The 22,464-nt window shown below is 30.4% G+C and overlaps 6 protein-coding genes and 1 long non-coding RNA gene across 15 annotated transcripts; 2 read left to right on the top strand and 5 right to left on the bottom strand.

Annotated features, from left to right (window-relative positions):
• Positions 1-36: 36 nt before the first annotated feature.
• Positions 37-7,816, bottom strand: LOC126913894 (palmitoyltransferase app). Of its 4 annotated transcripts, none has more exons than XM_050717165.1 (11): positions 7,696-7,808; positions 6,816-7,354; positions 6,337-6,652; positions 6,083-6,243; positions 5,791-5,949; positions 5,579-5,716; positions 5,351-5,505; positions 4,273-4,390; positions 4,085-4,197; positions 3,883-3,985; positions 37-1,692 (listed from the first exon to the last, which is right to left on the bottom strand). In XM_050717165.1, exons 3-11 carry the CDS (start codon positions 6,540-6,542, stop codon positions 1,388-1,390), a joined length of 1,458 nt encoding a protein of 485 aa, XP_050573122.1. In that variant the 5' UTR covers positions 6,543-6,652; positions 6,816-7,354; positions 7,696-7,808; the 3' UTR covers positions 37-1,387. The 4 variants fall into 4 exon arrangements, 1 of the variants encoding a protein (XP_050573122.1); XR_007709504.1 differs by having other exon boundaries at positions 1,477-1,692; positions 2,361-3,985; positions 7,696-7,816; XR_007709506.1 differs by lacking the exon at positions 6,816-7,354 and having other exon boundaries at positions 1,477-1,692; positions 2,361-3,985; positions 7,696-7,793.
• Positions 7,669-12,830, top strand: LOC126913904 (zinc finger protein 271). 5 transcript variants are annotated; one of them, XM_050717180.1, is made up of 7 exons: positions 7,669-7,801; positions 7,885-7,959; positions 10,015-10,256; positions 10,343-10,852; positions 10,922-11,029; positions 11,121-11,270; positions 11,344-12,830. In XM_050717180.1, exons 2-7 carry the CDS (start codon positions 7,911-7,913, stop codon positions 11,728-11,730), a joined length of 1,446 nt encoding a protein of 481 aa, XP_050573137.1. In that variant the 5' UTR covers positions 7,669-7,801; positions 7,885-7,910; the 3' UTR covers positions 11,731-12,830. The 5 variants fall into 5 exon arrangements, with proteins under 5 accessions (XP_050573137.1, XP_050573140.1, XP_050573139.1 ...); XM_050717183.1 differs by lacking the exon at positions 7,669-7,801 and adding an exon at positions 8,131-8,570 and having other exon boundaries at positions 7,936-8,050; XM_050717182.1 differs by lacking the exons at positions 7,669-7,801; positions 7,885-7,959 and adding an exon at positions 8,720-9,072.
• Positions 7,931-8,219, bottom strand: LOC126913957 (uncharacterized). Its single transcript, XR_007709520.1, has 2 exons — positions 8,085-8,219; positions 7,931-7,994 (listed from the first exon to the last, which is right to left on the bottom strand). It is a non-coding gene; the product is annotated as an uncharacterized LOC126913957 (long non-coding RNA).
• LOC126913930 (proliferating cell nuclear antigen) lies at positions 12,581-14,794 on the bottom strand. Its single transcript, XM_050717238.1, has 4 exons — positions 14,339-14,794; positions 13,962-14,127; positions 13,739-13,883; positions 12,581-13,332 (listed from the first exon to the last, which is right to left on the bottom strand). Exons 1-4 carry the CDS (start codon positions 14,557-14,559, stop codon positions 13,079-13,081), a joined length of 786 nt encoding a protein of 261 aa, XP_050573195.1. The 5' UTR covers positions 14,560-14,794; the 3' UTR covers positions 12,581-13,078.
• On the top strand, positions 13,565-20,809 carry LOC126913936 (eukaryotic translation initiation factor 4E-1A-like). Of its 2 annotated transcripts, none has more exons than XM_050717245.1 (4): positions 13,565-13,652; positions 19,418-19,596; positions 19,687-20,004; positions 20,103-20,809. In XM_050717245.1, the coding sequence occupies exons 1-4, from the start codon at positions 13,620-13,622 to the stop codon at positions 20,215-20,217; spliced, it is 645 nt and encodes a 214-aa protein (XP_050573202.1). In that variant the 5' UTR covers positions 13,565-13,619; the 3' UTR covers positions 20,218-20,809. The 2 variants fall into 2 exon arrangements, with proteins under 2 accessions (XP_050573202.1, XP_050573203.1); XM_050717246.1 differs by lacking the exon at positions 13,565-13,652 and adding an exon at positions 18,870-19,019.
• LOC126913892 (uncharacterized) lies at positions 15,258-18,178 on the bottom strand. Its single transcript, XM_050717161.1, has 6 exons — positions 18,022-18,178; positions 17,106-17,774; positions 16,538-17,040; positions 16,057-16,456; positions 15,598-15,942; positions 15,258-15,449 (listed from the first exon to the last, which is right to left on the bottom strand). The coding sequence occupies exons 1-6, from the start codon at positions 18,031-18,033 to the stop codon at positions 15,393-15,395; spliced, it is 1,986 nt and encodes a 661-aa protein (XP_050573118.1). The 5' UTR covers positions 18,034-18,178; the 3' UTR covers positions 15,258-15,392.
• LOC126913931 (fas-associated death domain protein) lies at positions 20,001-22,237 on the bottom strand. Its single transcript, XM_050717239.1, has 4 exons — positions 21,530-22,237; positions 21,267-21,422; positions 21,061-21,191; positions 20,001-20,987 (listed from the first exon to the last, which is right to left on the bottom strand). The coding sequence occupies exons 1-4, from the start codon at positions 21,861-21,863 to the stop codon at positions 20,856-20,858; spliced, it is 753 nt and encodes a 250-aa protein (XP_050573196.1). The 5' UTR covers positions 21,864-22,237; the 3' UTR covers positions 20,001-20,855.
• Positions 22,238-22,464: the final 227 nt, after the last annotated feature.

The following is a 22,464-nucleotide window of genomic DNA, read 5'->3' as shown; positions in this document are numbered from 1 at the left end:
TATGTGCATCATCATCATCTTATACCTGCTAAAGAATTTTGAAGTAGGTTTAATATGATATAACATATTGGTATATTTTTAACTTATAGTACATTATCTTATCATAATAACATCTACACAGTATATACATATGATATTATACACGCACATATGTACAAAAAAGATACTCTCAAAATCAATATAATGGCAATCAGTATAAGATAAAATGACAACTAGTAAAATCGTTTCTTTTTTCATTAATTCATTGTATAAATAATTTCTATTTTCTGATTACATCAAATTAAATAATGACATGCAATGGCGACGCATAAATTATTTATAAATGAGGCAGTGATATTCCTATTTTGAAAATGCTTGGTACAATTCACTTTGTTTTATAACAAATTGTTCAAATGCTTGCAAAACTATGCTAATATATATGAAAATTCCTATATTTACAAAATTCTCTTTACACTGTACATAGCAAATTGAATAAAAGGGATAATTATGAAAAAGTTTACCAATGTAGAAAAGTAAAATTAAATAATACTTCATACTTTTAGTAGCAGTTAGTTTGTAATAAAGTTAAGATTATAATTTTTAAGAATTGTAGTTTTTCTGATTTTTAGTAGTATTCGCTTAAATGCATATAAACATTTTCTAATGATACAATTTGCACACATATTAACTACTACACTTTTTCTCAGTGCCTTCAATTCAATATTTGATGATAAATTTTTATTTGACGAAGATTTCGAAATGTACATATTACTGCAGTTAAAAATGAAATTTGTTACTCCAATACAGTGAAGTTGGAGTTTATATTAACAGAAAAATAGATATAAATTTATATTAAGACATGATTAAGCAGTACATTTTCCTTAACTCACATATCATCTGCTTATGTATAACAGTAAGAGTATCATAATATGTTAAATCACCACATTTTATATATAGATATACGTATATTGTAGGTAGGGAATATTTTCATTTACTAATTTCATATAATGAAAAAAGAAAGATGTAAATGGCTGGAATGAAGTTAACAAGGCTAAATGTAATGAATAAATAGTGCAGATCAAAAACAGAGACATATTACATCAGCAAGCTATCCCTTTATTAAATTAATTAAAATTTAAATAAATTCGTCATAAACCAAATAATAATTCTACTCTTTTACTCTTGCATGGATTTTGTGCATCTACATATTGTAAGCTATACAATAATTATTAAATTTGTAAGATGGTACAACATACACGTACAGGTACAATCTGAAAAAGGTAAAGTTCGACCTGCACTATTCTTCGATAAGCGTCGAAAACTTTAAAAGTCTATGATCCAACTAGATAAAAACTTAATCTATAATCTAACTAGATAAAATCTAACTAGATAAAATAGATTCAGTTATTTATACTGCTCCCATTTTTATAAGTCCTGCCTGACTGCCTCTACCGACACTTGCGTCTTCCAGCGAATCTAAGTCTAAAGCAGACTCTATCATGGTAGTATCTTGTAATAATCTAAGTCTAGATGCAGACAAAGGTGTTGTTACAGTTACCGAAGGTATAGAGGACGTATCTAACGTGGATGAAACCACAACACTTTGACGGGAAGGCAGCGGAGCGATTTCATCGATATCAATTGGAGCTATATTAAGTGATGCTAGTGGTACTTCATTGGTAACAAGTTGACTCACGCTGTTTGTAGTACTACCTAAAAACAAATGTTAATAACAATAAAATGTACAAAATTATTTAAATATATATACAGGTCATATACAATATACAAAAAATATTAGAATTTCAATAATTGCCATTGAAGTCCAATAATAAGCTGTTATAAACGCTCATTAGCAACATAAATTATATAATGCAACTCATTGCAAAAGTGCAGTACTGACTGTGTAATTTTGTTGCATAAATGAATAAGATAAATAAAAACTAAACTGCAATAAAGAAAATATCCCAGGCAGTAAGGTGACATATTAATGTTTTTCCTATGTGTACATATTGATTAAAACCAAAAATCATAGTAATAAATAACTTACATGATCATTGCTGTATAATATACAACAATTTTGATATTACACATATGATCATAAATCTATAAAATATCCCTTACATATGTGAAACTGTGTGCATATTTATTTATACATATACTTATATACATATTTTCACAATCCCAGTGCCCGTAATAAGAACTAATTAATTAGTCACAATCCATAAACCCTTAAATTGATATAACATTTTGAAATTAGTCTCCAATAATGTGGGACGTATATATTGTGTTTAAAGTGTTTATTAACAACTATTAATAAATATCAATTCATTCATATTAAACATACACACAATGACGAGTGAAATAAAGCAAAATTAACTTACCAAACGGTATGCTCTGAGCCCTCGATAACAGGACGTAATTTTTAAACAACAAAGAAATACAATTTATTGAATCATGTAAAAAGTGCGGCTAAACGGTAAAAAACTTAAATTTATCTTATATACTTGATGATGGTTCAAATATGTATATTCAAATTAATCTTTGTTTGACGTTAAAGATTAACATTGTAAAATTGACTTTGAATTAAATATATCATATACCATTTGTTTATAATATACTCTATAATGTAAAAACAAATAATTTTAATTATCCGCGTATTTTTAAAAAGTATATCATTATAAAGTATTAAAAGTTGTAATGAAACTAATATTTCAGTCCCATTCTCAGTCAGGCTATATAACATTATAACAAGAATATTAATTTCTCCTTTCTCTTTTTTTAAAAAAAATATCTATATGTCCAATACCAAATTGAACAGTCAAAAAATAAATAAATCTCTGTTGTTAACAATCAAATTCAACTAGAATGTTCTTTGTTTATAAAGATCTATATACGTTATAATATGAGAAAACATGAACAATCATCATAATAATGATTACCTTTGTTATTATTATAAATGTCATTTTAGATATTATTACCTTCACTAATATTTATATATACATCAAAACTTTATTTATATAAGCTTTTATTAATAATAAAGGATAGAATTAGAACTTATATTATTTTGATTTTAATATACTAAAAAATTTGTTAACAAGTATATTATAGCCATTTAATTTTCTTCAATAGATGGAGTAATATTATTTAAGAAACATAAAGAAAGAAAATTATCTTATAAAGAACATTAAATATCATCATTATCGCTTATTGAGCTCATGATAAATCTCTGATTTAAAAGATCTTCTTCAGTGCTATCATTTGGACATAAAGAATTTTCTACATAAGAAAAAGCATTAGTTAAAGGTCCTGAACCAAATCTGTTAACTGCAAGTCCTATTGCATTTTGACCAATAATTGGCATTCCTCCTGCCCCTAATATTCGTGACATTACAACAGTTGGCAAGAGGTTCTTTGATATTGGATATTTTAATCCGTGAACAGTGCATCTCAAATTATTATACTTAAGAGTATGCTGAGATTGAGAAATTCGTATTGGATCTTCAGAATAGCATTGTGGGAATTTCTGGAGATCAGTGTAAATGGTTTTGTCATCAATTTTATATCGTATAGGATCCTCAGAATATCTTTGTGGATATTTTTGAAGATCAATACTATATTTTTGATCATCGACACATTGATCATATATTAAATTATTATCTGAACATCTATGATACTCTTCCCTACACCTATGAGAATATTTATGTAAATTTTCCTCACACCTACATGGATATTTTTGAAAATCTGGGTTTGTTATTTCTGTATCATACTTTACATGTTTTATAGGTTCCTGAAAACAATGTTGCCGAGGATATGCCGGAGCATAAATGTCATTAATATATCGACGTGGATATTTTGGAAGATCTTCGAGATAATGAGCGGTATGCCTTAGAAGACTTAACTCACCGTTTATTGATTCAATTTGTGGTGAATGCTGACCAGAAACGAGATTGTTCATGGAACCTGTGAGATCTGGGCTGGGATTTGTTTGAACAGTTGTACCATTAGACTGCAATGATAAGAAAAGAAAAACGATATATAAATAATAATATATTATACAATACGATATATATATAAAATACAAGGAAATTAATAAATATTTCAATACCTGTGGTTGTACGATTTTCACTGTACCATATGTTTTATTATTAGTAATTACATTGTCACCACTAACTCTTTCTTGCTCTGCACGATATTCGGGTGTTACTATACCTCTTCGATCTATAAAAATCGATATAGGTAAATAACATCTCCAAAAATTAAAATGGGAATACTACAAATTTAAAAGTGAATTACCAATTAAACTAGGTGGTGCTGGTCCACATAATACATAGAAACAATTTCCACATATATTTCCTTGGCTATATAAATTAAAACTTTCTTGTCCTGTTTTAATTGAAAATGACCCCTTTATCTATAAAAATAATTCAAATTATTTTAAAATTGTTTAATAATTTCAAACACATAATTATTAACCAGTTAACAGCGCTTCACGTGTATACACGCCAAACAAAAACTTTACTTCGGTGCGTTTAATGTATACTCGTCGTGTAAAATAAAAAATTACCATTTATTATAAAAACTCCAAATTTTAGTGAGAAGAAATAAAAATATCATTTAGTGGTATGTTTACTTTATATTGCCAGTAAAACTGCTATGCATTGCAGAAAAATTAGATTATTTTCTTTGGTATATCGGTTATTCCCGAATTGTATATTATGTAATAAAAATACTAAGGAAAATATTTCTCTATCTTATAGACATTATGTGCTTTTTTATCTAGAAGTATTATATAAAAAAGATAACACCAAACTAAGTCGATTAAATTTTTTAATCAAATGTGTTGAACAAATTATTGAAGAACATGCAATTCAACAAACACAAACTTCGAAACTTGGTCAACCAACTACGAGTTGAACTACAAAACCTACACGTCTCATCAAAAAATATTTCCCTAATTTTTACCAGTTACCAAAAGTAAATCCACTTCGAAAACCTGCCATCTGTTCAAAAAATGGAATTCGTAATGTGTCATGGTACTGGTGTTCGATTTGTAAAGTGCTACTTTGTGTGATACCCTATTTCGAAAAGTATCACAATAGAAAGACCAACTGAATTTCTTATATTTTTTCGTAATTTTTCTTTTTTGAAATATTTTATGGCAATAATTTTTTCAACAATGAATTGTTAATTTTTCGAATAATAATATAAGCCATCATTGTTTTACTTTAATTTTGTTGTAAAACTTACAATAAGAGCATCTGCTCTGCGTTTGATGTGTATACTCGTCATCGCTTGATTTTATTTATCTATCCCATGAGAGATTTCTAAAACTAAATTCCACAGCTAACTGGCTAAAATTAATAATGCTTACATCCTCGTTAGTTGTCTGATTGCTAGTAGTTAAATATGTATGAAAACCAGCGAGACCAAGAATACTCCATACAGAGAAAAAACATATAACTGCTACAACAACACTTCCAGGAGATATCCTTACTGCGTCTAAAAATGGTCTAACGTCTTTTGTGACTATAATTAAATAAATAAAAAATTAAACCATCTAATTTTTGTATCTTTCATTTGCTTTAATTAATACACTTACGCATTACTAAATGTGTAACAGCACATACAAATATAAAAACACAAAGAAATGCCAAGGACACAATAAAGGCATAAAAATATCTGTAATTTCTTCTGCCAACACAATTCCCCACCCAAGGACAATGATGATCAAACCTCTCTAAAAATATAATTACATATTTCTAGATTTTCATAAAAGTAATTTTTATAATAAATCATGATAAGTATACATACCTACACAATTGTCACATAAGCTGCAATGTGAAGCTCTTGGTGGTCTGAATATTTTACAAGTAAAACAATATTTCAACTTTACTGGTTGCCCTTTGACTAATACCTCTTTTGTTCGAGGTGGTGGTCTGTACATTTTAGAATTACCATTGTTTGGTACCTCTTTACCCAATATGTAAAAGACAAATTTTTTAATTGTAATAAAATTAATCAATGTAAACTTGAATATAACTTTACAATATATTAAAACATAAAACTAATCAAAATTATTTCTAAGAAATATATTTGTGTGTACCAATTTGTTTTTCAATATAGGCAGCTTCATCGAGTGTTGCTCTTGGAATAACTCCAGGATCACTAAAGCTTGTTCTAAACAAAGCAGACATTACAAAAATAAATAACAGACCACCAATAACTGGTATAGCAGGTGTTATATGAACTGCTAAGAATGGACAACTAGAAAAAAATACATAAAACTGTTAGAACAATTTTTTGATATATATGATTTTGTTTTATATGTGATTTCTACTTTAAAAATAATAATCTTACTCAAAAGCAAAAAATAATCCACTTGTTCCAGCAATGAGGCACACAGTCACATAAAATACTCCAGTTTGTGGTGCCATCATTACTCTGCCATCACAGCAAAATCGATTTCTGCCTGGGAAAAGTTCCCATTTTCGTGTTATGTGCGGCATTTTGCAAATGTAAGCAAATTGCTTCATGCACTCCTCATATGTACAAATATATAACATCCAATTTGTAAGAGATAATTCATTAGGATTGTGTAGTGGTTATTTAATGTCATCATATGAGTGTTCGAACAATCATATTTCATCTTGATCTACTGCTGTTTCTCAATGAACTGTAACACATTTTATAGATAACTGCACTGATTCATATGGATTTTTTGATTTTATCTAATCTTTATAAAGATTAATCACAAATGTGTAAGTTTAAAACATTAATGTTGTGCGCTTTCACACACATTGTTATTTTGTATAAATAAAACATTTTAAAATCCCTACCATAGACATATAAAATGCTATTATGCTGTTTAGTACTTGTAAAGGACCGTGTTTCTTGTCAACGTAACCTAATTGTTTCATTCGCAGAAAACACAATGACACTCATATTTCATAAAAATTCTCATTCTAAACAGATTAAACGGTATCGTTTACTTTCTTCCGCATTCTATAAACAGCCATGAACTCACTTTCGAGACAGTATCGCTACTGTCTCACGGAGACCACCGACTTCAAGAACACTCACTGCAGGGTCATAGCCAAAGAAAATTCAGAAGCGAAAATTCATTTGTAAACTAGGTCACTTCTGACTGTGACATATAAACACTTGTACACTCTCGATATAGCCTTTAATGCCGCGATGAGCATTACATTTTTGGAAGCCGTGGTATTGTTTCAGTTAATCGACCTCACTTTGATGACAATAACGTATGTATGTATTTACGGGAAAGGATTGTTGGCCGTCGTGCTTGCTCGAGATTATCCGTGCTTCCCTCTAACGGAGTATGCAGAAGCGCCACGTGATCTTATTGCCACGTGACCTAGTACAGAAACCGATTTCGATTTCAAGTGCAACGCTTTTAGCGAGAAATCGATAATAAAAGAAAATCGCGATTTTAAAAGCGCGAGAACGCATAAAAATCGCAATACCACTTTAAACACTCTACATATTACTATCAGAGTTTGTACGAAGGAATAGATCTTCTAGAAAATGATACAAAATAAATTTTTAACTCTAATAATATAAGTTTCTAATGGTGATTGAAATACACCGAAGAAATAACCATGTACACGTAAATTAATTATGCACATAGAGAACTGTAGTTCGAACTATGGGATTGATTATTTAATGGCAGGAAGGTGTGTAACTTATCGCTCTTACTGCAAAATGGGTCGTCGACGCAATGCAGTACGTTGTCACATATACATGCACACTTTCAAACGGAATCTTGAAAATCGAAGAATCTCACTGTGAACGCCATCTTCAGGTATGTTCAGCAACAAAGCAGCAGCGATTCTAAAAATTTTACTACATATATGTATAAACTAACCCCGCAATATTGCCTCATAGATCTATAGATCCAGCATTTCAGGTTAATGAACTATTTACAAAGAGATTCGAGCGAACATCGCTGCATTTTATTCGGTAATATTTACATTACTATAGTATTGAATAACAACCTACATTTTTAAGAAAAATCGATCGTTAAACAATATAATAACATAGTGTATAATAGGTAAGCTCCGTTTAATAACGTATATGTCTCTTACTATCGTATCCGAGCAAGAACCCCATCTGAATTTAAATTTTTTGTAGAAAAAAAGGTCATCTAACTCAACAAACGAAGATATGTTTTTGCATTGAACGAATTCAGCAACAACAAAAATTGCACTCGTCTAATTCCACGTTACACTCACCCGAACTCTAGAGTTTTATCGCCGCGTCGTAAAATCATTACGCAAATTTGAAAAAATCAATATACAACGCATCGCTAGGGGCGACAACAGACTTTTTGATCTTACGTTTTTAACGTGATCGGTGCACTCTGAGTTGCAACGCAGCATTAAGCATTAACCGAATATAATAAAAGGATCGTGTGGCAAGAAGTGACGTGAAGGATAGAGGGATATCAACAGGCAATGGAGTCAATATTGGGGCGTCGTGGATGAAGCAAACCAAGTGATATCGTGGTATCCGGCGTCGCTGACGAAAAGGATCGTGAAGGGTCGCGTTTAGTCGCGTCTATACGGCTTAAGGTAGTAGCTGACGAGGTGGTTTCAGGGTGGGAGGTCGAACAGAGGATAGGATATGGAGCAGGGTGTGAGGAAAGGGGTCGGGTGCGGCGGGGTGCACGGGTCTGAATCGTGGAGCGGGCGGATGGACGGACGGACGCAAACGCTGAAATCAGCTCGGGCGATCGATGCGATAAATGGATGCGTGCGATTGGTAGCCGGGAAAATCGATGATGAACAGGGGGCACCCTACCTAGCCGCGAAAGCGAGCACGGCTGCACCGCCGGAGAGGATGGAGCAAAGACCGAAATATCGATTTTTAGGCCCCTACGCGGCGGTTCGATGCTCATATCTGCCCCGTGTCCCGTATCCGCGCGAAGCGCCTTTCAAAACACCAACGACGCGTGCGAGATACACTGTGTGGTGCCGCAGATCTCGAGGATTATCGTGTTACAATTAAAATAAGAAAAACGGGAGAGAGGTGAAGCCGAGTGACGCGTTGCGAAGTTCTGGGCGATGTCGTCAGGTAACCACGTTGACAACGTAACGACGCGCTGTAAAACGTTTCGCAGCCGAGATTTTTAGTTCTTTGCGGTTCGACGTTCGTGCGACGAGCGGCAATATCATGCAACCGTTTACGCGCTGAGCAATCAATGATCCTCGCTATGGAAACGATCTAAGATCGTTGATTTTCGAGTGCGACAACGACGTTTCGTCCCGCGTAAGATTATTTTTTCCAAAGACATTATGTACAACGTGCACACGATCGTTGAACGAACGTTAACGAGGATTCAGATAAGGGTGTGAATGTGGGGTGCTGAAGAGAGTGCGTAATTATTTCATTATCATCGATGCTCCGTTCTCCGTTCGAATCTGTTTAATATTGTATTGAAATCGAGCCAACCTGCATCATAAGTAATCAAAGGAATTTTCCTCGTGATGTTTTTTTCTGTGATTTTAGTAACGGAAACGTATATATTGGAAAACATTCGACGCCGCGATCCGAGTTCGATGAAAAGAAAAGAAATTTGCAAACGAAGTGTCTTCGACAATTATATTCGAATATAATATTAGTAATCTGATAATCGATAATAATCATCATGAAATGACGATTATTTGTTTACTATTGAAATGATATACAATTATTAAAGGAACAATAATATACGAGATACTACTTTTCTTAGTATCTAATAGTACTTTTGCAAGATTATTAGAATTATTAAGCTCCATTGAAACAGATCGTTATCTTTTTGTATTTCCAAATGTCTATTAATCTTTTATTGTGTATTATTTTATAAATTCCTTTTTTAGAAATGCACGATACAAGAATTATACGAATATAAACGTAACGCGGTCGACGCAACAGGCTTAACAAATACAACAATGGAATATGTGTATTACTACATAGATATCGTTCTCTAACAAAATCTGTAACAGAATGTTTTTTTTCTGTTTGTTAATGATACAGAAAACATGGCCATCGTTCCTTCGGAGAATTATCAACTTAAATGGCACAGTTATGGCGCGCATCTGCACAGCTCTGTCGCGACGTTACTCCATTCAGAATCCTTCGCAGATGTCTTGTTAGCAACGTCCTGTGGCCGGCACGTGGCGGCTCATCGATTTGTCCTTGCCGCTTGTTCGTCGTATCTCAGTCACATTTTTCAAACATGTCATTTCGGTGCAAATACGAACGCTCCAATAATTGTGGTTCGTATATCTTTCCTTATTCCATTACTGATCTGTTAATATATAAATCATACGAGATAAGTCAATAGTGTAACATTATATTGCAGGTATTACCAACAGAAATTGGATATCGCACATTAAAAATTCTGATTCAATACATGTACAGCGGTGAAGCTACCGTGACAAATGATCAATTAGAAGGTGTATTAAAAGCAGGTGATATACTGCGTGTACGCGGTTTATGGAGATCCAACAGCGGAAGTAAAAAGGAGAATGTACAATCGAATAGCCAGAAGGTGGATCGAGACAAACGGGAACAGCCACCTTTAACCGGTCAAATTCAAAAAATCAAATTGGTTCAACCAAGTACAGAGAAAATTGTCGAAAATGCGCAACAGACGCCAATGCAAAATGACGTTCAGAAACCTACCTCAGAGAGAAAGAGTACTGAGAAAATCGAGGAGAAGATTAGCGAACCAGAATCGAAAGTTTTGGAGGAAAATAAGAATATCGAACAGAGTAAGAATAACGAAAATCTGGAGACCAATGGGAAAAAAAGAAGAATTACTAACAGCGATGTGGAATCTAACAAATCTAAAAGCGAAGATGGTGAAAACGTAAGATGATATTATCTAATAGAATTTATCATATCGAATAAAATATTTTCATTTCATTACATGTTTTAGACCGAATTGAACCTGGATCTTTTAGTGAAAGATGAACCAATTTGGGAAGAAGCTATGGATGATCCATCGGATTCATTAACGATAGATCATGAGATCGATATAAAACCGGTGCGTAGTATTTTGAAAACATTCTCTTGAATAAAAGATGTGCAAAAAGTTTCCTTTAGTAAAAAAAATTATATAATACAAATCATTATAGGAAATCGTACATAGCGCAGATGAAGAGGAAGAATACACCCCGTTAACATGCGACATGTGCAGTCAAACATTTCACCAGCCATCGGATTGGGTAAGACACATTGAATTGACACACGCTGATATAGCCGAAGGTAGGAGAAGAAGGAGAAAGGTAAGAACAACAAAATATCACTTAATATCTTGGATGTTGAATAAAATTATCATCGTATGCATTATTTTTACAGGGCGAGGTGGATGACGACAGCAAGGATTTTCCACCTTTAAAATGTGATCTTTGTGGTGACATGTACATAACGCCTCAAGAATGGGTACGCCATATACAGACAGAACATACAGAAGAGCAGTTAGCTGTGATGAATAACTCGGCGCCTCCTAAACAAAGAAAGCTTCAAAGTCACCAAAAATTGTGCAACATTTGTAAAAAAGAATTTCCAAGCCATGCATCCATGGTAATTCACCAAAGAACGCATACAGGGGAAAGGCCTTTTCTTTGTTCCTATTGTCAAAAAGGCTTTAACGTAAAAAGTAATTTACTAAGGCATTTAAGGACATTGCATGACAAGTATGTACATCCCAGCTTATATGGGAGTAATGGCAACACGAATGCTTAAGCCCTTACATAATTTTTCAATTGTACATGTTCTTTTACTTGTTGATACTTCATTCATAGAGTAAATGTCACGTGACATCTCATACTTTTTAAAATTATATTTATAGACTGAAAGAACAGTATATGCATGGATAATCTCGCATAAGCATGTCAAATTGGTCCAAATAATTAAATGTTATCGATGCGCGTGGCATCTTCTTTGAAAATGAGCAGATATTAACAGCTTGATTAGTTTTATTACAATTTAGATGAGTAACTTCAGTATTCTCTTTTTCCATTAAATTCAATAATTATACGTGAGTGTAATTTACTAATGTGAATGTGTCTTGATCATTTTATTATGTACAAAAATAATGGCTTTAATTTTAAGTGCGAAGCTATTATGTTAAGAACACAAAAGCAATACCAGGGCTTTAAAACCAAAGAGGCTGATTACTATTGCCAAAGTGTCATGTTTCGTTGCTACTTAAATTCATTTCTTGAACATAGAACAGGATATGAAAAATATTTATTTTGATTAAAAGTTTCATTTAAATGCGTAAGAATAAGGATTAACGATATACAAGTCTTCGCAGTATGTGCGTGTGAAATAATTCATAGTATAAATCAACATCTATTGATTAATATATAATTATTTAGTAACTATACGAGATCCAAATTATGTAAGATTTAACTGTATACTTCTAGGCTATTCCATCCACGGTAGCCCACTTACTCCCTCAGCTCGTAAACTAATCATGTATTTTTATATTAAACTAGCTTATACACAAAAGGTATAAGAAATAAGATAATTAAAAATAAGTGAAAAATTTAAACTTTAATTAGGCTAGGATGTAAGAAGTAACACATAATTCAAAATTTATCAAATGTTTTGGAAATATATTGAGTTCTTACATGTAAAAAACGCAATATTATCAAAATATTGTCACAGTTTATCAAACGGTAACAATATGAATCTTATAAGAATGACACCACATTACCATGTTAATCATGATCGTGTCACTCTATTATGAATCTAAGTGTCAATTCTACGTTACGCTAACACTGTGACGAGCCAAATGACTTTTAAATGTAAAATTTAAATATATGACCTTCAAAGTATTTTTAATTATCCTTAATCGTTCCTCAATAATGAATATTAAAATATATCTTTTTTTTATCTAAGCAATAATATCATTCTGTTTTTAGTAAAATCTCGAAATATACTTAATCTTTAATAATACGATAAATACATGAACAAGAAAATCAAAATACATGAAATTAAAGCAGTGCTATAATACATTATATTTATGATGTTATTGACTTATACACTAAAAAAGATGCTTAAAAGTTTGAAAGTGTATAAAAATTTAATTTTCTTCATCATCATCAATTTTTGGTGCCAAATAATATCTAATATGTCCAATATCTCCAATTTTGTATTCACATACTAGGGGCACATCATTAGACATTGATAGTTGTACTTGTGCACATAAAGGCCCAGCCTTTATGAAACAATTAAGGTAACGACATGAAAATGTTAGTTTGACTGGTTCTTGCATATTGACAACAACTGCTTCTTCTTCATTATCTGCATCTGCTGTTTGTGCTAACTTAACAGTGGCTGAAAAAAGTAATTTACATGAGTGCAACTGTAATTTATAACAATATTCATTGTACAGATTTATTTCTACATTGTGCAATATATATTTTTCATAATTCATTTGTATTTTAATGAATTTTACTACAGGAAGGATTATCTCCTTTAAATATACAAATATAAGCAAACATATACATAAATACATGTATGGTCTATTCTTCATAATAGTAAAGGTCAAGCAAACAAATACTTTTCAGATCATTTAATTTCAGGCAGTTGCTATATAACTTTTGAATAGTGTTAACTACAAGATGTTACAGACACGCAATGCTTATATAATTAATGTAAGTATTATATAATTAACATACAAAAATAAGTTAGTATAATCCTTCCTATCATTTCGTTTTATTACATAAAAAAAATGATATACCTTGTCCATAATCTCCAGAAGCACTGAACTTTATACCCTCCTTAGAACATGCAAAAGTTATGGATTCTCCAAATTGACTTAAATCTCTACAGATACGTGAAAATTCTTGAGATGGCATTTTTACGACACACGAATATGAGGTATCCTGTGATAATTAATAAATTCTATAATTTTATTCTTTAAAAGAAAAATTTTATATATATTAATGTATATAGAATCTTACAGGAATACCAAGATGTTCCTGATCCATATTTATAAGTTTCATTTCATATTCTGCAAGCTTTTCTTTATTTGGTGATTCAAATATAAATGTAATATTTTCTGGATTATCCAATGCTCGCAATGTCACTGTATCTTCTGAACCAGCACATCGTAGAATTTTGGACATGCTAAAACCATTATATTAATTTTCATTTACTATTTGAAATTGATGTAATTCCACTTTGTTATATATACATGAACATAAAACATTTTGTCTTTACAAAAAGGTAGGAATTACAGGTACTTCTTTTGTTTAAAACTATCTACTCTTTATTTTATTATGGAAAAAAGAGAAAAGCCATAACCTTTGTAAATATTACATTGAAATTAACATCTTACCATGCAATACTCATGCCCATTGATAAATTTCTATCGCATCTATATTTATCAAAGCCATCGCTTCTAAGATTAAGGGAAACTAAGGAGACATGAGCATTATCCATAGCTTGTACTTGAATACCAGAATCAGAACATTCAAAGGTGGCTTCGGTTAAAAGATCTTTTATTGCATCTAACACCTTCTTCAAAACCGCACTCTGTACCAAACGTGCCTCAAACATTTTTGCTATTTTGCTCGACTTTTAATTCGCACAACTGATGAATGTAATAAATATCGACAATTAAAATAGTAACTACACCGGCAACGATACCCGCGCTTTCTTACCGGTCGACTGATAGGAAGTAGATGGCACTTGTGTGTACCGGAAATACATTTAATTTTCAAATTATAATTCTCTCGCAAAATATTATTTTATACTTGCTTCACTTAATTTGAATTTATTAAAACATTTCTATTGTAATATAAATTGCAATCTGTTTATTTTACATAAAAAAAAACACTCCTCTTATATGTTATCTATTTGTTATATATCAAAATTTTGATTTGGAAGTGTAAGTTGCAATTATAGAAATCGCAATGCAAATTATAAAAGAAAACAAGAATTTCCAGTTTATGTACTAAATATTAGTTTTTTAATACGAGTTGCTCGAAAAGAAAAATATAAATTAATTAAAACTATAAGGGTTTTCAGTACTCATAAAATAAAGTTTAAAGAATTTTAAGGTTCATACTAACTAATCCTAGAGAATTAAAAAATGTTTTTAAGAAAAAATAGATCTAACTAAAAATACAGAAAATAATTTTAATAATATTCACAATTGTTTACATAAAGAATATTCTAAGCAAATGTAAGCGTAAAAATCTATAAGGTAAAAACATATCAGTACAAAAGTATTTAAATATAACTCAGTTACTAACATTATACTTAAATAAATGCAGTCTCACTCGTTACATTCATCTCACTTCTGAACTAGAATTATGTACACATTCTGCATGATATCAACCTCTTTTTTAAATTAAATATTAATCGGTATGAGAGTTCAGTTTAACGAATTAAAAACCGATGTCACCAGTCATGTTCTCTAATTCACTGAACATTTGGTCAAGATGCTGAAACAAAAAACACGGAAATTAATATACACTCAAAAATTTATTATATATTTTTAATATATACTATAATTACAATAAACATAAAATACTATTATAAACATACTTAATCCGAAATGATATACATAGTGATTAAATATGTTTTACATACATCAGATGGTTCGTTAACTTCTGCAATTTCTCGTTTATTATTTAACGATAAATTTCTACTTTCATCTATATCTTCCTCCTCATCTTCATAATCGTCTTCGTTATCATCATCATTATCATCTGAATCGTCTTCTTCTTCTTCCTCTTCTTCTTCATCGTCATCATCGTCATCATCTATATCATCGTCTATATCATCATCAGAGCGAATATTACATTCCATTTCTTCATAATCTGCTGGCTCTTCCTTAATTTCTGTAAGCATTATTGTTTCTGGAACCGATTCTCTTTCTGTTGAACAAGGTGGAGGAGCTTCAGATGCTGAAGGTATTTGAGGTGGTTGACTAGTCTAAAAGGAAGGTTAATTTTTAGTCCACCCTATCTAGTTTTGGTATTATTTTTATTATTATTTCATTTTTCTCATCATTTCCTTGATATACAGAATGTATATAAGTATATTTACCCATGGTTGTTGTTGTTGTTGTGCTGATTTGGCTGATGCAATTGAAGTTGGTGTAGAGGAAGAAGATGATTGCAAATCTGCATTTTGTTCTTGGACCTGAGATGACGTCTTATTTTGCATTTTACTAGAATTATCTTGTATTCTATTTCCTACATCAGTTTCTAGTTTTGCCTCACTTTTTTCGGTATGATTAGCTTTCTGTTCTTTCTTTATTTGTGAATTACTATTTGGTTCTTCTTTAACCCTTTTAACATTAGGTTTAGGTTCTCCAGGAAGACAAGTATTACCACGCTGTCTTCTAAATCTAACAATAATACTTCTGGTATCCCACATTAAATCATGTGCTTGTTTATAAGCAGATATGGATTCATCCACACTATTGTACCTTATAAAAGCATACCTATAGAACAAAACAAAATATATACAATATTATAGAAAGATATATATGATTATTACATATTTTGTGAAATAAATAACTTACCGTGTATTTCTCATTTTTTGTGCATACCCTACATCTACTCGAGCAGCTGTTGGAAACTTACTCTTTACTTCATTAACATTAACAGATTCTGGTAAATTTCCTATGTATAATGTATATGGATCTATTTCTTCAGGCATGGGATTATCTTCATCCCTTAGGGATTTTCTTTCAACTTTCAAATGACCTACTCCAAAGGGTATTTTTTCCAACTCCTTTATTGCTTCATCAATATCAACACTTTCTGCCATCTGTATAAAACAATATCTAGGACCACTGGGACTTTGAAAATGAATATTCTGTATACCAGGATGAAATTCCCTCACAATATCTTTATTTAAATCAGGATCTGGGAATTTGATTATTAAACTCTGAGCTTTGACTGTTTTATTATATTCGTTTTCAATTTTCAAAGCTCTTTCTGCATCTTCTCTATTCCATGGTCGACTAGGATAACTTTGGGACATAGGTTTTCTTTGTTTATTCTTTTTAACAACAACTTCTTCCTAAAATAAATAATGAATAATTAAGTAAAATAAATACATTTGTTACAAATCTTATTGTATCTTACCAGAACAACTTTAGCATCCTGATCTGAAGTTTCTTCTCCATGTCTATTTGTCAAAATCCCTGGTGGTATAGGAGGCAAAGGATGATTAGGAAGAGGCATGTGATTCATAATTGTATCACCTGTAGAGGCAGTGTAATTATTTCTTTGCCATTCCAAACCAAGGTTATTACTCAATGTTGCACCAAAATATGCTGCTTGATCAAACTGACCCTGAGTTTGTCCGAAACGTGGAAGTCTTCTATTTTTACGATGAAAATTATTTCTTTGAACATACATATTACTTTTATTGTGTGTAAACCTTTCTCGTCTCATGTAATTACCTCTGAGAGGCATTTCTCTTTGAAATGAATTTGCAGTCATATCACGTGGAGGTGGAGGAGGTAAAGGAGATGTTTGAGGTGTTATCCATTGCCATGGTGCATGAGGATGTGTCCATGCCTGTATAGGTGTAACTTGAGAAGGCACTGGTCCAAATACATGTGGAGGTGGTGGAACTCCACTAGAAGGAGGAGGCATGGGAGGTAATGGTGGTTGTCCTGGTAAAGGTTGTGTGACAGTTGAAGGGGATGAAGATGATGAAGTATAAGCAGGATATGAACCATCGTATCCAAAATTGATACATTCTTGTTTAACAAAAGATCTCTTTGCTTCTCCATTTTCTTCAGTTATCTGAAAAGTGAACAATTATGAATTAAAAATGGGAAGATGTATACAAATTCTGTTATCATAAAAAATTTAGTATCATAATATTATCGGTACTGTAACATTAGGCCAATTTGTTATATACATGAAAATATTCTATAAAACCGCTGTCAAACTAACCTTACTTAAAAATACTATTTATGGAGTAAATATAGATTATTAATATTATTATCATTACTGTAAAATTACGAGAAATAAAAAAATAAATTATTACCGAGCGTTTCATACTGAAGATAGAACTGTTGGTAATCTTGAGAAAAAGATATCGTTCCCTAAATTATAATGTAAATACATTGTACGACATAACGACAACCGCCAGTGTCAAGCCACTGGATATTGAAGTGTATCTCAGGGATACCAACCTTTATTTCAAATTCTTTATGTTAAATAAATAGAGTAACCAACATTACTTATTATAATTATTACGGTATAATAAATAATCTATTTCTGCTTTTTCTACATATACATAACGTGTTGAATATATATTGAACAAAATTTTGCTTTTGCTCATATTAATTTACCCCAAACTACTGTGTACGTATTTTTTATATTGTTTTAGTATAATTTTTTTTAAATATCTATAATACATATTACAAAATTAGATATAGCTTTTTATAGGTGTATTATATATATAATTTGCTTTACATATAATACTTTATTTAAAATGCCTTTGTAACAAAAATCGCAATGTTATAAATCAATCATAGATTTACTGATATGTATTTCTGATATACTTTTAGGACATCTGTTAACAGAAGAAAATCTAAAATGTCATAAAAGGAAAAAAAACAATTGCATAATTAAGAAAAAAACAGAGAATGAAACAAATGCAACCGATGTCATTATATCGGATAAAATGATACGTTACATTAAAAAAATTCCCGCGGTACTGAAATAATATTGGTTCAACATCAAAACGAAGAAAGTGTTAAAAAAAGATTAAATATAGAATCGTATTTCTCGATTGTTTTTTTTATAATATTGTAATATAATAGTACTGATGATCGTTTTATTCTTCACCTAATCATCTTATTTAAATTTTATTGCGGCAGTCCTCCGATGTGCCGATGCAATTTTACGTTTCTATCTTAGGGAAAGGAAATTTCGTGTAAAAATTTTGCCGACAGATGCCCTTGCTATTAGTTCACCGAGCGAGCATATTGTGCATGTAGTGTATGTGACATGGCTACTAGTAATACAGAAGAAATTGAGGTATTTTCCCCAACATTTTTGCAATATTACGTGCATTGTAAAAATAACACGATAATACTTTCGAGTCTATTTACAATTCATACGCTGGGGAAAAAATTGAAATATTTTTTTTATGACAGCGTGGTCACTTCATTGCCTCTTACTCTTACCCCTCCCATCTGCTCCTAAGCATGGTGAAAACTGTCTGTCTAACGAGCTTAAAAAAGACATATTGTATTACTGATATTAAAATCATTTTTAATATTATTTTAATTAATTTCATTCGTACGCTACATGGAATTCAATTCTTAGTATTTTACATTATATAAAATAAAAGAAATCAATACAAAAAATATTAGAAAGTAAAATTAGATAGAAAACTAACTAAATTTGAAATTATGATTTGTAATTATTTGCAGGAAGTTGAAAGGAAGGAACCAGAAGTAGTAAATTTCGATGAATTCCCGCCGGAGGTTTTAATTAAACATCCACTTCAACATACATGGACTCTTTGGTATTATGAACCAGACAGAAATAAAACATGGGAAGAAAGTCAAAGAAAAATTACAAGCTTTGATACCGTTGAAGATTTTTGGAGGTAAATTTGGTATCAAAATCCAGTAATTCTTGATTATTTATTATTCTTATATATATTTTTAAATTAATAATACTTATATTTTAACAACAGTTTATACAATCATATAAAGGCAGCATCAGAATTAAGACAAGGTTGTGACTATAGTATGTTCAAACAAGGAATCAGACCCATGTGGGAAGATAATGCTAATAAACGTGGTGGAAGGTGGCTTATAAATGTAGATAAAAAACAAAGAAGTACAGATCTAGATCGCATGTGGCTAGAAACAATTTTATGTATGATTGGTGAGGCATTTAATGGACATTCAGATGATATTTGTGGGGCTGTTGTAAACATAAGGCCAAAAGGAGATAAAATTGGTGTGTGGACCGCAAATGGCCATAATGAAGATAGCGCTCTAGGAATTGGGTAAATAATATATATTTGTACTGTATATGTATAACATATAATATATATGTAAAAATATTTATTGGCAAAAAATCTAATTATTTCATTTCTCTTTACAGACGCAAATTAAAAGAAAGATTAAAAATTGCATCAAAAGTTACTATATACTACCAAATACATAAAGATGTTATAGTTAAAGCAGGGAGTCAAACAAAACATGCCTATCTTACTTAGATCCCACTAATATCATGTTATTATCACTATTCATTAAAATTTTCTCAAATAACATTACACATATATTATTAATATGGATATTATGCAAAATTTAGATTACTAAACCAAATAAATAAAAGAAAAATTTAATGAAGAATGTTTAAAATCTACATTTTTATCATAACTAAATATTTTCTTAGTAAAATCTCTGATCAGTAGCTAATAAATATGTATATTGGGATAGATGTATATTATTGATATAAAATTTATATCAGTATAATGTATAATTTAAAAATAGATTATAAAAAATATATGGGCTGCTGTATTTTTTAAGATATAGCATACATCAATTACAGTTAATATGCTAACATTTAATTGAATAATTTTTCTATGTACATCTTCTTCAATGTTACTTATACGAACAACAAAGACTGCTGTAACAAGATTTTTGAAAAAACCTACATACTAGGTTGCCTTTTGTAAGTGGTGATCCAAAATACAGCAACCTATCTCACTTTAAGATAGCATAGTAATATTTAATAATATTCTCTTAATTATTTGAAAAATTATTATGTCCAAGTTTTTCTTACAAATATATCAAAAACATAAATTACTTTTTATGTATGTTACTTTTTTTATTTTTAATTTCCTTTAAATCATTAATTATTCGATTCTAATATTAGTTTCTCAACAATTTCCTTCAGATCCCTGCGTCTTGCTTTCTCTAGAGCATGTATTAAATTTATTTTCCAATTATTGTTACTATACTGAGTCATATATAATTTCAAAGCCTAAAAATTATTTATGTTACTTTTATGTAAAGAATTTTACGTGAAATAAATCCATATTATAATTATATCTTACTTCGTAACTCTGTTCTTTCAAGTGAAAAGGATGTTTATGTTGAATTATATCAATTTGGTATTCGGGAACTTGCAAATATCTGAGGGTATCTCTCCAAGAGCGACCAATTCTTTCACTTATGCGTGATAATACTTAAAAAATATTTTTCACATTAATTTTATGGATAAATAAAAATATATGTATTGAAAAGAATAAATTATTCTTACTCATTTGTTGTAACATAGCTTCCTGTGTAGGACGACTGCTTCTAAGATCTTTGTACTGTAATGTTGATTGATTTTCCACATCATCAAGTACTTTTATTTGTGATGATCTGTTTTCAGTTACATATGATATTTTACATTTATCCTCATCTTTATTCTCTGTTATGTATTGCAAAAGTTATTTAGCATAATTAAAAGTGTCTTATACTAAGACAAAAATGCAGAAACTGGACTAAAACAGATAATAAATGTTAAAACTATCTTACCATTTGATACCTGATACATATTACGTGATAAAGGATGTTGCATGTTTTGAATATAAATTTGATAATTATTTAATTTGCTTCGTATTTGAAAATCATCTAAAAAATTATTTGATATATATAGAAGTGGTTCCACATTATAATAGCTTAGAACATCACGTTTTTCCAATGTATTCAATAATGTTGATAAATCTTTAATCTGACTCAGTTTGCGATTTGAATCTATAGATTGCTTATAGTATTCCTTAAGTATATTTAATGCAATTTTATTAACATGACCCTCAGCAGCTGATAAGAATTCTTTACATAGACATATGTACTCTTGTTCCATTTTCATACTGATTACAGGAATCCCCTTTGTCAATTGAGAAACTTTTTGGTCACTGTTTAATGTTTTTCTCAATAATTTAGAAGTATCAAATGATCATCTCAACATTTTTATATAATTTAATTTCACATTCCTTTAATGAATATTTCTTTACATAGTTTCATTAACTTAAGTATAACAAATTTTGTAGTAATATTAGGAAATATAACAACAATAGATATAGATTTTATTCAATATGTAGTTGGTAAGTAGTATAACTGTTATTTTAAAGTTTTATATAAAATTGAATGTTTAAATATTTAAAGAAGAACAATTGTAAACAATTAAAAACGGGAATGGATGACAACAAAATATCTGATAATTTACTTCGTTTATCTTTAATCATATGATTAAGCAATCAGGCACTGCCAACATGGTTTTAGGGATTGTTTACATGAAAAAATATGCTATATTTATTTGATATTTAAACAAATGGTATTCTTTTCTACAGTTTTTTAGCAAACGATCTTCTCTTCCACATCTGCTAATTTTAATCAGCTAATATAAATAAATAAAATTAATTCATATAGTTTAGAATATAACTATGTATAATAATATAGTGTACTCGTAT

The sequence above is a fragment of the Bombus affinis genome, chromosome 2 (genome assembly GCF_024516045.1).
Source record: "Bombus affinis isolate iyBomAffi1 chromosome 2, iyBomAffi1.2, whole genome shotgun sequence".
NCBI classification, from domain to species: domain Eukaryota; kingdom Metazoa; phylum Arthropoda; class Insecta; order Hymenoptera; family Apidae; genus Bombus; species Bombus affinis.
Note: the sequence above shows the minus strand (reverse complement) of the source record. Positions and strands in the feature narration are given on the sequence as shown.

Coding starts and splice junctions, on each gene's coding strand:
- LOC126913936 (XM_050717245.1), top strand. CDS start 13,620: ATGTTACAGACACGCAATGCTTATATAATTAAT. Junction 13,653..19,417: donor GCAATGCTTATATAATTAAT/GTAAGTATTATA, acceptor AATTATTTGCAG/GAAGTTGAAAGGAAGGAACC. Junction 19,597..19,686: donor ACCGTTGAAGATTTTTGGAG/GTAAATTTGGTA, acceptor TTTTAACAACAG/TTTATACAATCATATAAAGG.
- LOC126913892 (XM_050717161.1), bottom strand. Junction 17,041..17,105: donor AGGATGCTAAAGTTGTTCTG/GTAAGATACAAT, acceptor TATTTATTTTAG/GAAGAAGTTGTTGTTAAAAA. Junction 15,943..16,056: donor AACAACAACAACAACCATGG/GTAAATATACTT, acceptor CCTTCCTTTTAG/ACTAGTCAACCACCTCAAAT.
- LOC126913931 (XM_050717239.1), bottom strand. CDS start 21,863: ATGAAAATGGAACAAGAGTACATATGTCTATGTAAAGAATTCTTATCA. Junction 21,423..21,529: donor TATGTATCAGGTATCAAATG/GTAAGATAGTTT, acceptor AATACATAACAG/AGAATAAAGATGAGGATAAA. Junction 20,988..21,060: donor TGAAAGAACAGAGTTACGAA/GTAAGATATAAT, acceptor AATAATTTTTAG/GCTTTGAAATTATATATGAC.
- LOC126913930 (XM_050717238.1), bottom strand. CDS start 14,559: ATGTTTGAGGCACGTTTGGTACAGAGTGCGGTTTTGAAGAAGGTGTTA. Junction 13,884..13,961: donor AGGAACATCTTGGTATTCCT/GTAAGATTCTAT, acceptor TAATTATCACAG/GATACCTCATATTCGTGTGT. Junction 13,333..13,738: donor TTCTGGAGATTATGGACAAG/GTATATCATTTT, acceptor TACTTTTTTCAG/CCACTGTTAAGTTAGCACAA.
- LOC126913894 (XM_050717165.1), bottom strand. CDS start 6,542: ATGTTATATATTTGTACATATGAGGAGTGCATGAAGCAATTTGCTTAC. Junction 4,391..5,350: donor ATCAGACAACTAACGAGGAT/GTAAGCATTATT, acceptor TTATTTTTATAG/ATAAAGGGGTCATTTTCAAT. Junction 1,693..3,882: donor ACAAATTGAATCAATAAACG/GTGAGTTAAGTC, acceptor ATTTGTTTTTAG/GTAGTACTACAAACAGCGTG.
- LOC126913904 (XM_050717180.1), top strand. CDS start 7,911: ATGAACTATTTACAAAGAGATTCGAGCGAACATCGCTGCATTTTATTC. Junction 10,853..10,921: donor AAAGCGAAGATGGTGAAAAC/GTAAGATGATAT, acceptor TACATGTTTTAG/ACCGAATTGAACCTGGATCT. Junction 11,271..11,343: donor GTAGGAGAAGAAGGAGAAAG/GTAAGAACAACA, acceptor TTATTTTTACAG/GGCGAGGTGGATGACGACAG.